This window comes from Ascaphus truei, chromosome 4 (assembly GCF_040206685.1).
Source record: "Ascaphus truei isolate aAscTru1 chromosome 4, aAscTru1.hap1, whole genome shotgun sequence".
NCBI lineage: Eukaryota > Metazoa > Chordata > Amphibia > Anura > Ascaphidae > Ascaphus > Ascaphus truei.
The window spans coordinates 349,196,985-349,210,276 of NC_134486.1; the positions used below are offsets into that span (position 1 = coordinate 349,196,985).

The 13,292-nt window shown below is 41.8% G+C and overlaps 1 protein-coding gene across 8 annotated transcripts in view; it reads right to left on the bottom strand.

Annotated features, from left to right (window-relative positions):
- Positions 1–13,292, bottom strand: part of DLGAP2 (DLG associated protein 2) — a 1,048,830-nt gene that overhangs the window by 257,069 nt on the left and 778,469 nt on the right. For all 8 annotated transcript variants that reach the window (XM_075598227.1, XM_075598230.1, XM_075598229.1 and 5 more), the window contains one exon: positions 9,882–10,090. In XM_075598227.1, the coding sequence (XP_075454342.1) occupies positions 9,882–10,090 (209 nt within the window). The remainder of the gene's footprint in view (positions 1–9,881; positions 10,091–13,292) is intronic.

A 13,292-nucleotide genomic window follows, 5' to 3' on the forward strand; every position in this document is an offset into this window, starting at 1 on the left:
CACCTGAGATGTGCTCCTTTTTGAACCCAGGTGTCTCTCCCTATGTTATTTGCACCTCTCGCCCAATCCGTCTTTGGAATCCGTTGTGCGAATTTGATTTTGTCCACTAAAAGTAGTGCCGAAAATCTGCGGATCGGATTTTGACAGGTTTGCCCATCTCTACTGTCCGCAACAACTTTGCTCTAAAATAGACAATGCATATACCCCTATAAGTGACCACTACACCACTGTGTACAGTATTATTAAACATCATCTCGTAGCCCAGAATCTTTGTTCTGTATAATAAGCTCCAGGCAGTCAGTTCTCTGCTGCAACATGTTTTTCTAGAGATCAAATAGAATTACAATTATTCTTAGCCCTGTGCATCTTTTCTAAATGTAGTTACTAAGTTAATTCCTGTAATGCATTGTAAATAGATGTATTTACAGATGACAAACAGTATTTGGTTCCAATTAAATTCCAGTCACATGGTTTTTAATGCTTTTATTTTTATATTATGGTGAGGATGATTTAATAACATTGCTATTCTCTACACATTACTAACCTCTGTACTACAGAGCTTTAGTTAATGTCAGTCTAGTTTCCTTAATTAAACTTAACAGTTTCCAATTAACTGTTTCCTCCTCTAAACATTTTACCTAAATTAGAAGTAATTCAAATGTAAAAATGAAGAACTTTTAAGACCACAGAAACGTATTATCTGGTTCATGTCAGTACAATTACTACAACAAATATTTAAGTGGCATGGCCCCTGTAAAATAGCATACAGTAGTAAAACATACACTGCTAAAAAGGGAAAAACACAAAGAGAATACCTGATGGAAAAAAAACACAATTTCTTTTTTCTTTGGGTCTCCTCTAAGTTTGGCTAACTGTACATTGCGTTTGGCAGAAGCAAAGGAACGATTAGGTATTTTTTCCAGGACTAGCCAGGATAGGCAAACAGGTCATCGTACTGGTATACCCCTCTATCATGCTGTATTTTGCATTTATTCAAGAGGATGCTCTTTGACTTTTTCCAGAATTTATTATAATCTCAGTTGTCTTTATTAGCAGGCTCTTGGTATGTAAGGTTCAGGGCATTGTCTGTTTTCTGCTCGCACCGGTTGACACATTGAACCATTCATAATTATTGATCAGGAAAATAAATGTGATGTTAGGGGCAGCCTGGAATGCATATTAAATGTTAAGCCCACTGGGTGCCACTACCCATCAAAATAGTGACCGAGGTACTAGTCAAATTGCCCAGCTTATATAGCCAAAATGGCTGCCTGCCATATTATTAATTGTCCCCATGTAAAAACAGTATATTCCTGTGTAGGTTTTACTGTGTGCATTTTGGTAATTCTCGTTGTGTTGGGCCCCTAATTCATTTAGCGAGGCAAGCACACAAATGATCCTTGGACTAGTATTTTATTCAGGGCTTGGTACGTTGTTTGAGAAAACTGGGGAAGTACGGAAGGGCATGGACTCATGTCAGGGGAGCAAATACTCCAAGAGTGGAAACATTGTTTGTCCCTGACAGTAGGGAATCTATCTCTGCGGGACATATTCAGCTGAAAGTTGGAACCGAGGCCTGGGTCTTAGCCCCACTGGCTCTATTCTCATTGGTCAGTTTTAATTTCCCACTCTCCTTAAGAACACCCCCTCTGGGCTGTCCTAAATCACTGTCACCATCCACAGCCCTGACTGGTCCATCTTGCGCGAGTCGTCAGCCTCTGATTGGCTCAGCGAAGACAATCTCTTCACTGAATGGTCAGCACCCGGTTTCCCATGTTTTCAGTTGGAGGCCTGGAAAGTGTGTATGCCGATTAGAGCTCCACAGTTGTTTGAGGTTAGTCTCTGTGTCAGAGACCAACTGGAAATACGAATGGAGAACCGAGAGGCAATCATCCCTGGTCTCTGAGATATTTTGAGGTGACGGATCATGGAACAGCTTCGGCAGTACCCAGCACCTAGTAAGCTAGGAGTCCCTCATTTCCCCCTGTCTTGGCATGTTGTTCCTTTTTGCTCCAGTCAAAATAAACATAATTTATTTAACTCCTTTGTTCTGTCTGGTTCTTTGATTACGATTGTCTGGTCTTCCGTGGCAATAAGAATTTGTTTTAAGTTAACCAAAATAGTAAATAGTAATATCTAAAGGGCACTCTATAGGTAACTGGTTGATGGTAATATAAAGATTACATTTAATAATTTTAACATTATGAAAATGTAAAAAATGAACAAGAGAAGATGTCTTTCTGACAATATTAACTTTAAAAAATAGATGCTCATCAGTGAACTACTTTGGTATAAGAGAGTTAGTTGAAGGTTCGTTTGATAGACTATTTAGATTAGTTAACATATTTACAATCAATTGAGAGTGTTAGGAACAAAGGTTTCTGCCTGATAGAAAACACAATGTTTTCATAAGCTATAATATGCATCCTTCTGTGCTTGTGTTTGTCATACAGAATGTTTTGTCCCAGTTCCAACAAAATAGCCCTGTGGCCATGCACATGGTAAACCAATCAACAAAGCCTGTACAATGACAGTGTACTTTAACAGAACAAAATGTATTTTGTTATAAAAAAAACGGGAATATCTTTTTTTTCATGCAATAATTCTGATTATGTTTAGCATTTTTGCCTTTGATATTCTCATATAGCAAATCATTAATTTAAAAGCACCATTGTTCATAGCTCAAAGATTTTGAATGGGTCACTGAATCTATGGGGTATATTTATGAAAGTCTTACAGTTGCAAAACTGGGACAATAGAGTGGGGGGGGGGGGGGGGGAATCAAATTGAAACGAATGTAGTTTTCTTGTTAAATGTGATGCTAGGATTTTGAAGCTGGGAGACTGATACTGTTGTCCTGTTTCCCGAGACTACATGTAGTTTATTGCTGGCTTTCCAGGGAAATCGCTCTACCTGGGAGCTGGGCCCAGATGCCATCTAGCTTCCTTATCAAAAGGCTTTAACAATGTATGGAAGCCTCACATACACACAGACCCACACTCTCTCTCTTCCACTCTCCATACAACTGTTGACCCTGCTAGAATAGATATACTTTACATTCCAGGTGAGTACTGCTGAACATATGATTAGGATTATTTGCTGTAGTTCTTATGCTGAAGGAAGCTACTTTGTTGTACACATTTTTGCTGAATAAAAAATAAGTTTTATGCTAATCTGAACTCCCAAATGACTCCTCAACAGATACCTATACCGTTGGTGGGTAAAAAAAAACAGTTAATGTGTTGGGGTCTACAGTATAATCAATCCTGAAAGTTTGCATCCAATAACTTCAAAGTGCTACCACATTGGTCCAATAAAAGCAATTACATCGTGAAAAACGTGAGGTGAATAAAAAGCTACAGATGTAGCAAGATGCTGTTTTTGGCACCGGGGCAAGTCACTGAACTGTGACTGCTGGGTGCTGGAATATTATTGCTGTGGTGGATCTGATCTGGAAGCAGGGACCCCCGCAGCGTGATCACGGCACCACTATCGCCAGAGCCCCAGCTTTACGCTTTTTCAGCCACGGCTCCGGTGGCAGCAATTTGCATGACATTTGTACAGTATTACAGAGAAAGAGACACATTTCCATTGCATTAAAAAAATAAAACAAAATATTTTTAAAAGATTTGTCCCAGTTTTTCACCAAGGAGGCTATGATAAATAGAACCCAGAGTTTGTTTTTTGATGTTAGGGTCTTTGCATGTGCTTTGGAATAGAAGAAGAATAGTGAAATATTCAAACACCACAACCTCAATTCAAAATATATACTTGATACTATTCCTGAATATTATTGTCAACCATAGAACATCATACAAAACGCTAGCAAACTTCCTGATTCTCACTAACGTCATCTGTGAGCAACAGCGGCCTACCCACACTTAAATCCTGTCCATCAATTTGGGCCCCTATTAACTAAAATGAGGCATAATTTTGGCACAGGCCAACAACTGAGCCAGATACAGGATCAACACTTAGAGCTCACTCGAGCATGGTACGTCCACTGTTCAACCACTTGTGTTGCAATAGTTGTTAAAAATACACGTCTTACCCATGCGTCGTGTCAGTCCTTTCTCCCGAGTCCCAAAATCCCCACCACACAACTTCTTGGGAGGATAAACCAGTCACAGCTTTATTAATAATAAATCAACATACTGAACACAACCATTAACAAAAAATAGCGACACAGACAAATTGCTTTGTTACCATGTACTAAGAGCTCAGGGGATACCCTTAGCTCGTAGCCACATCTCTATTAGCCGACCAGGCCATAGAGCACATAATCGCACCATAAGGAAGGACACTCCCATTCCAGCTGCCCAAGCCGGGAATGAAACCTGCCTCATCACTTCCAATTGAGAGGTCCAACACTTCACCCACAAGGAGCTACTGTAATGCTGACCGAGTCCTCCTGCCCCGCACCCCTATGTCCATGCCACACCATCCGCATTAAGCTGTGACAAATATATAGATAACAATTCCCAACCCCTTTTTCCCCCACCCATCAAAACAACAAGTCCAGTTCTGATGGCTTGGAATTTCACTTTAGATTGATCTGTAGAAAGAGGCAGGTACGATCCCTTGTCCCTCCCTCCATAAATACCCTTCTAACCCCCCACCCCCAATATGGGACCTCACAGTTCCTTAGGGAAGGGGTGTGCAACCTGGGGGGCACACTGAGATTTTTCTGGGGGGGTCGCGGCGGTTGCAGAGGCCCCACGCTCTTCCCCAAGGCAATTAAATTAAATGCCGGGGGACCGCACAAGGCCTCTGCACCTCAACTTTCTCAACTCAAGATTCAGCCACACTGTGACGCGTCTCCATAGCAAAGCGGTGTCAAATGATGCCACACTAAGGTAAGGGGAGGACCCGAGCACCGGGGGAGAGGAGGCAGGGGGGCGCAGCAACAAATGTTTGCGCACCCCTGCCTTAGGGGATGGGCCCCACGACCTTAAGTTATGCCACCCCCTCTTCTACAGGTCCCTAGCTTTCTTTAAACTTCCCTAACTTTCTGTACCCTTATATTTTATTTTAAAATTGGCCAAAGGACATAATGCCAGACATCCCCACCCCATTATTCTGTTTCCTAAGTCAGCTGATAACTTTCATGCAGGCCTCTTATACTTTTAGGTCTTATTTTCAATTATTGTGGCCCAAACACTAGAGGAAGAGCAGAGGAGTCAGGGATTCCTTTCGTCGTGTAATTCTCTTCATTTTCTTCCCTTGTATTCTAATTTCTTCTTCTGCATTCATAATGTAACCTGTGTCGTTTCTAATGCTATTCTAAACCATTCCTACCTTTATTTCTAAAGTTCAGTGCTTGCACAGATGTAATCAACATCTATGTCAACTATGATTAAATTAATTGACCTTTCCTAAAAGCTAACTTTTAATCAGGAACATGGCCTGTGAGTATTATGAATCTTATTACATGCAATTAAATAATACTCTAATACAGGGGACTACTATTTAACATTAATTAATTAACTGATGCCTTTCTTGCTTCAAAAAAATTACGTTACATGTTGCCAGTACAACTGAGTCTGCAGTAACAAACCAGCATACTGTACCAGAGTGCACTAATATATTGTCCTTACATTACTTACATGCTAATGTTTTGCTTCATGACAGCATTCTGGTGATACAATTACCACTTACTGTACTGACTGACAAAGCGAGTAGTGAGCAGAAACATTATGTGCACTGTAGTAGAGATAGAAAAGAAAAGGAGATTGACAATGTTATTTGTTTTTGTTTATCAATGTAGAAAGAATTACAAACGTAAAAAAAAAAAGGCTACTTAGGTAATATACTATGTGCCAAATGCACTTAGATAACCTGTTACCGTGCACATTAATTCTAATACATTTGCTGCTTCTATGTCTACATGGCACTGGGGTGATGCTATGTTAGTCTGGCTGTACTATTAACCAGCTCACCTTGAATCTCTAAGGTTATTTTAGTTTTATTTATCCGCGCTCCCCTTGCTTTTTGTTTTCCTTTCCATTCGTTTTAGGGTACAAGGAAAAGTCCCCAATAGGGTTCGAGCGGCGGACTGTGGTCCTTCAAGGCGTGCACAGAAATTGTGAGCCACGCAGGGTCCTCTGCTCATGGTAATTTTTGATTACTTTATTTTTAATTCTTCTACAGAGAGCGCCCAGGTACTTTTTGTCTACATGGCCGAAATATTTTATTTAAATTATGATTACTAAGAACCAGTTATTTGCTACTTCCAATACTAGTTATTATCTGTAACCCCTTTCCTGTGTATTGTCCATATATCCCTATTTTTATGCAATTTTTCTGAAAACTGTGTACATGGTTGAAGATACATGAGAAAACGTATAAACATAGTATCTTTTACCTAGTACCATAGTATCTTTTAGTTGATCTCAAATGAGCTTTTAAAGATGCCTTCCCTAACACACTGTACCAAATCTACATTGTGTGTTTTGGTTGCAAGAGCACAATTAATCCAAAATTTAAGATACCTAGATCAATATTAAATCTGCAGGTATTTTCAGCTTTGTTGCAATTATCAAAAGGTACAGTAGGCTGAAGTAGGGCCCACCTTAGGAAATAAAAACTCTTCAGCCCATATCCACAAAACGGTGCTAAGCTTCAGCCAGTCTTTACTCCCCTAAGCCACTATGTTTCGTTATGATCCTTGAGGTTAACGCGAATCCACAAATCTAATTGTATGCAAATATAACAGCTGTTACTTATCTCATTGGCATAGGCTTAATAGCATGTTAAGTTGCCACTGCCTTGCGTATGCTTAATATGACACGCGTTACGCCGTTCTGACCTAAAGGTGGCATTGGCTCCCTCAACGCCCTGAAATATGGAGCGCGCTCTTGCAAAACCTATATTTCAAGCTCTGGTGGGAGTTAACGCCACCTTTAGGTATGACCTACTGTAAGTAACGCATCGTTAAATCCCTGTATTAACTATAAGGGTATGTCCCCGGTGGTGACGGCGGTGTGCGCGTCTCACACCAACCCCTTACCTCCTCTGTAGCAGGCCCCGGTGTCACCTCGCTTCCTGGCTCACTTCCTTCTGTGACGCGTCAGCCGGCAAGGGGATACAACTGGATTGTGTTCCCGTGCGGCGATGCGGTCACATGGTGCGCCAGGAGCCAATCAGAGAAAGTGCCATCTTCAAAGATCACTGCTTTCTTTCTTTTTTTTGGCTTTTCCATTGATTGAGCAGCTTTTTTCCTAAATGATCCGTAAATGGGGCAATTACACAGAGCTGCAAACTTGGTTCATCTATCGATAAAGCGTATATATTTTGAATCATTCCAAGGGCTGAAGCCAGTATAGAATATTTCAAAGTTAATCTAATGTGAAATAGTCTTTATACTAGAATATTTTATAGCAACTTGATTAAAAGAGCAATTTATTTACATAAAACTGAGATGAGTGTGTATAAATGTTGCTAATCTTTCTCATAAATGAAAAAAAATATTTACACTAATTTAATTGTGTTGCAGACCTAATATTTTACAGCGGGTGATATAAAGCTCCCGTGCTATTTAAGTGCAAATTGTCCTAATATTGTTTAACCAATTGTGAATTGATAGTCTAAACAAATTTACTTTAGAAGAAAAACCCTTTTTTGATGGGGTAAAAAAATGTAGCATGTCAATGAAAAACTCTGTCATTGAAACGTCTGTACAATGATAAGTAACTTTACAGTCTACGGGTTCATGCAACATACTTTGATCAAATGCAGTGAAGAAAGATACAGTATGACAACAGGTTTCAAATTGACTGAGTTTCCACAGTATAGTGAAATATAATACCAGTGCTCTAAAAAGACAAAGGAGGTGGACTGTGTGAGGAAAGGGTTTTTTGTCTACTATGTTGATTTACAGTATATAGTAAATTACTAGAATAATACACATGTTCAAAGAAACAAAGGTAAGCATACTGTATATCAGCTATGTTGTTGTTTAATGGCCCCGCACCCCCTCATGACCGCACCCACACACCCCATTTTGGCCATGCCCCCTGCACCTGAGAACTCTGACTACAGACCGGAGATCGTGGCACCAGGCGCGCGTGCAGCAGCCTCCAGTGGGACCTTAGCCTAACAGAGTTCTGTGAATAGGCGTTGTTAGATGGAACACCTCTTTTGCCTATAATGAGCATGAACATGCTAAGCTTTGAAGATACCGTTAGCCGGTAACAATGCAAAACGTTCAGTTAACACCTCGTTATCTCAATAATGGAACTTTTTGGATGTGGGTCCAAGAAATGCAAATGTCTCTCCTTGCAACAATTTCACTCAAACCTGTTCTCCTTGTTAAACTGGAGCAGTGGTTTTCCAAAAAAAATTTGGTTAAGGAACCCTAGAATTTCATTGTGAAATGTTAGGGAACCCCAACCCTGTCCCCCCCATTTCTCTCATTCCCCCCCATCCATCTCTCTCTTCCCCCCTCTCACACTCCCCCCTCTCCCTGTTCCCCCTTACACTCCCTCCCTCTTTCTTCACATTACATTACCTTCCTCTCTCTGTCCCCCAACACACTCCCGTCTCTTACATACATACACACTCCTCTCTTCTACACACACTCTCCCCCTCTCTTACCTTGGGGCCTGCATTCATGCTCCGGCCCGCAGCTCCCTCCTCCTGTCTGCCAAAAGTTGAATGCAATTTCCAGCACTGACAGGAGCAGTGACAGGAAGGATTTCAGTGACCGGGTGGCTGCTGCTGTGGAGCCGGGGAGCAGCCGGGGTACTGTTGCGTGGGGTGCTGCTGTGTACCGGAGCTGGGACAGCTGGGAGAGTTGTCCGAGAACTCCGCCCCTGGTGGCCACAGAACTTCTGAAAGTGCCCATATGACCCAGCTCAGAATCACTCATCTAGGCAGTCTTTCTGCCTTTATTTCTTTTTAAATTAAGCACAAAATATTCTTAATTCACATAATTTGGTTATTTCAATAAAAGTCATGTGTTCAATATGTTTGGTGCATGTACATGCTCCTTTCTTGTTGCAGCTGTGGTTTTGGCCTTAGCTCTGTTACAGATGTAGCCTGAGTAACTGTCCTTGCAGCCAGGGGTTACTGGGTTAAAAGGACAGCAGCAATTCCGACTGTAAGGAAAGCTTCCAGCTGAGTAAAATGCAGCCAATGGGGCTGCACCTCCCTGGGTGCTGCATCAAATTGCTATTTTTCTCATGGCTCTGGAAAGGTAAGTGAAACTACATCTGTACTTTGCCATTTAATGTGTTCATAAACATATGTATGTGAAAATTCTCAGAGGCAGATAAACTCGTCGGTGAACAGAACAGGTAGCCATGGGTCTCATATAGTAATTACTTTCGTCATTCAAATATTTATTAATTTGAAAAAAGGTTCCAACCTGGGAAGAAAACATTATTAAAATGCTATTGTTTTTTAATCTTTGATGGTCTATTTCCCACTCTACTGCTAGTGGTGTCCCTAAAGTAGGAAGGCCCCGAAAACCGTTTTAGCTTCAATTGATTTTGAGCTGAAAAAAAAGCAATCTGTATGCCTAAAATAAAGAACCATGAAAGAAATTCTGACTATTATAAATCACATTTAAAATCAGAGACAGAACATAAAACACAGACAGAGCTCAGTTTTTAGCACATCCAGTGAAACTCATACACGGTACAGTGCCTAAATATATATGTATAAATATCAAGTAATGGTCTTTTAGTTTAACATTTTTGGCCAAAATTGTTGTAAGCCCCTGAGCCAACTGCACAGCAGACCACAATTCAGGGGTCCCCAACGCTAATATATAATATATAGCTTGTTAGGTGTCCTGTATATTATAAATCACAGCCTAAATCAAGTACAGTATAGTAAAGAGCCACCGGTATGGAAACTTGAAATTCAAAAGAACTTACTTTTGGATCTCTCCGTGTGATCTTTGTACTATTGATTTCAACAAAGGTTCAGGTCGTGCTGTTGCTTTTGGAGATGTTTTCGGGCTTGTATCAGAATCTCCACTATCCTCTTCCATGGCTTTAATGTAACTTCCACTTCTCATTCTCCGGCAGGGGATCTCGTCATCTTTACTGCCAGATGGATACCCTCCCCACTCATCTTGAGGCACCTGGTGAAATGAAACACATATTAAAACATTCATATTATTCATCTATTGAAAGTTCTACTTTATGACCATTTAGAAAGAAAATAAACAACCATTAGAAAGTTACATGGCAGTCATTTACCGTTGATTGCATCTGTTTATTTAAATGCACAGTGATTTACCAGCTTACAAATTAAAAAAAGGACTCTGGATACTGATCACTTCTAACATTATAAGTAACTACTATGTTGTGCTTTTTGTGTTGTGTATGCAAGGGTTTGCAATGTCATGTGTGCAAGTGACCTGTTTATAAGTGGCATGGAGTTATTCTGGAGTTGGACAAGAAGACACCTATCAAAGACTCAAGAATACACATCTTTCTGCTCGTGAGCCAATAACAACTCTATCAATACTCAAGAGCTCCACGATTACTGCGTTATTGGTTTTAACCCATCACATCTTGCTCCTTAACCTTGAGAACTTTATTTTCATTATCCATCCCTCACCCACCTCTCAATACTGCAACCTCTGCCGTGCCTTCTCTACTATCGTTTACTCTTACCTCACTTTCCAAACTGCACTTTTCTTTCTACCACCTCATTATTCCTCTAACTTCAGTCATATATAGCCATCTCTCCTTCCTTCGCCACTTCTCAGTTCACTTGAACTCCTTTTCTATCTGCACCACTCAGTAATACACTCTGCACTAAAACACACCCCTACAAATCCTCCTCATTCTCGCTCTGTCCATGCTTCTTTTCCTTGCTTCTCGGGATATATCTCCCAACCCTGACCCCTGTCTTATTTCTTCATGCTCTCGCCCTTCTTGTAGTGTAAACTCCTCTGACCTCTTACCCATATCTTGTCTACCTCTCTCCCCTCACCTTTTGTGCCCTTTGGCATGCCCCCTCCTTTTCTAAAAAGTACAGAGAGGAACATTACCTCTTCTTTGCTTGCTCTCTGCTTCTTCTGCTATAACCGGGACTGGCTCTCAGTCTGACTTCACACTGGAAGCTCTCCTTTCTATCTCTCACACTTCACGACCTGATGGCCAGGGTTGAGATGGGGGGCTTCTCCTCCCTTCAATTTGTGATTACCAAAACCTTGCTATTACTCCATCTCTTTCCCTTTAGTTGAGGCTCACAGGGTCCAGATTTTCTCTTCTCTCCCTCTCCATGTGGTGGTCATCTAATGCCCACCTACCTGTACGCATCCCCTTTTGTATTTCTCTGACATTTAATCCTGGCTCTCTTTCTTTCTCTCCTCTGACTCCCCTTCTCTTCTCCTTGGGGACTTCAACTGCCATATTGATGACCCTTCTCTCCTTTGAGCTTCTCAATTTCTCACTCAAACCTCTTCTTTTGGCCTTCACTAATGGACTGCAGCAGAACCCACAAGGATGGTCAATACAGTCTGATACCATCACTGTCTTTTAGGTGCTGGAAAGGGCAGCTATGGGACTTTTCAATGCACAGAGAGTTAATTTTCCTAGAGAAGCCAGCAGCAGCTGCTGGCTAATTGAGCAGGCTGAACTCCCAATTGCTCATGGAGGTTTACAAGTCAGGAAGTGACCATACACAATAAGAGATACTGCTGTCCCAGAGAAGGGGACAGAGAAGAGTTCTCCCCAGCTTCGGAAGCTGGCACAGCCCCCCAGGCCCACTGTTTGGTGGTAGCGGAGCCTGCTGGGACTGCCTGGGTTGTTAATCCCAGGAAGAAGAAGGAAGGACGAGAGACCGTGCTGAAGCGGGGATGTCCTGTCCTTAACATTGGACTTGCAGAGGAGAGATTCTCTGAGCTCTCGTGGGGCCAACTCCTCTAGGAAGGAAGGACGCAAGACCACACTGAAGTGGGGATGTCTGCTCCAAACCCTGGAGTAACAGATAAGAGGAACACTTTATTACTGTGTTCAGAGACTATATGTGTTCAGCTATAATAGTACCTGTTTGGGGTGGTAACCAGTTTAGCTGTCCATCCAAGTAGTAAGGGTTGAAGCTGAATGTGTTGTTAATCTCCTATGAGGAGTAGGAGTTTATTTTATGATTTTGTTTTGACTAAAAGGGACGGTGGGCCTGTTAGTGTATTATTTATCCCTGTAAATAAACCCCATATAGAGAAATACTATGTTTCCTGCCTTAATCTGGGACTAAAAGATGCTACAACGTGGTGTGGGCATCAAAACACATACAACCAGATGGTTGGTTGCGAAGTCTTTCAGGAAACCACAGATGGCAGCTGCCTGAACTGCTGCCTGCTTGTGGAATCCTGGCAACCAGACTAATGGCCCATCAGGATTAACACAGCGGAGGTCCCTGCTTCTGAATGGGACTACTGCTGTGTGAATCTTACTGGGCTGCATCAGTCTGTAAGGGATGTACAATTTTATTTTAATATCACAGTATTGAAGCAGGGGTTCTCCAGAAAAAAACCACATTAATGTCAGCCCCGGGGACCCCCTGATTCCTGAATTACAGGCCCCGGTATGGGTTGCCAGTATTTCCGCCCTGTTTAAATGTCCCGGTACTGTGGGCCGTGATGAAGGAGAATTAAATATGCAGAAGTTACCGGCATCCCATACCGGGGCCTGTAACTCAGGAAGCCGGGAGTCCCCGAGGCCGAAATTAATGCGTTTCAGCTCCGGAGACCCCCTGCTTCAATAATATGTTATTAAAATAAAAGTAGCTTCATTATCTTAACAGTTAGCCACTGAGGTAATAAAGGGGTTAAATCAAACTACAGCTCAACCCCGTTATAACGCGATTTGTTACACCGCGACTCTGCTTATAACGCGATGCAAGTGTGGCTCCCAATTTTCGTATTTATGAATACTTTACAACATGATTATTGGTATCTTAAATACTTTATTGTACAATGCATACAATTGTACATTATTTCTAACACGATTCGCTTAAAATGCGATGTGATTCTTTGGACCGTAAGCACAGCGTTATAAGGGGGTTGAACTGTACCTGGTTTGTTGGGGGTAGAGGGGGTGGGTAAAGGGGGTAGTGGCCCCAGGGTGGGTTGTTAGGTCTACCGGGAGGGTTGCGGAAGGAGTTAACCCCTTCCATTACCTCATTCGCCTACCCCTCTACCCCCACCAAACCCCGCCCTCCCCCCTAGGCTACAGACCCTGACAACTTGGTCATGACTCTGCAACTCTGCCCTATCCTCCTTTCTTAATCTGCATACCCCTCTCACCCTTCTAACCCCAGAGCTTGGTTAA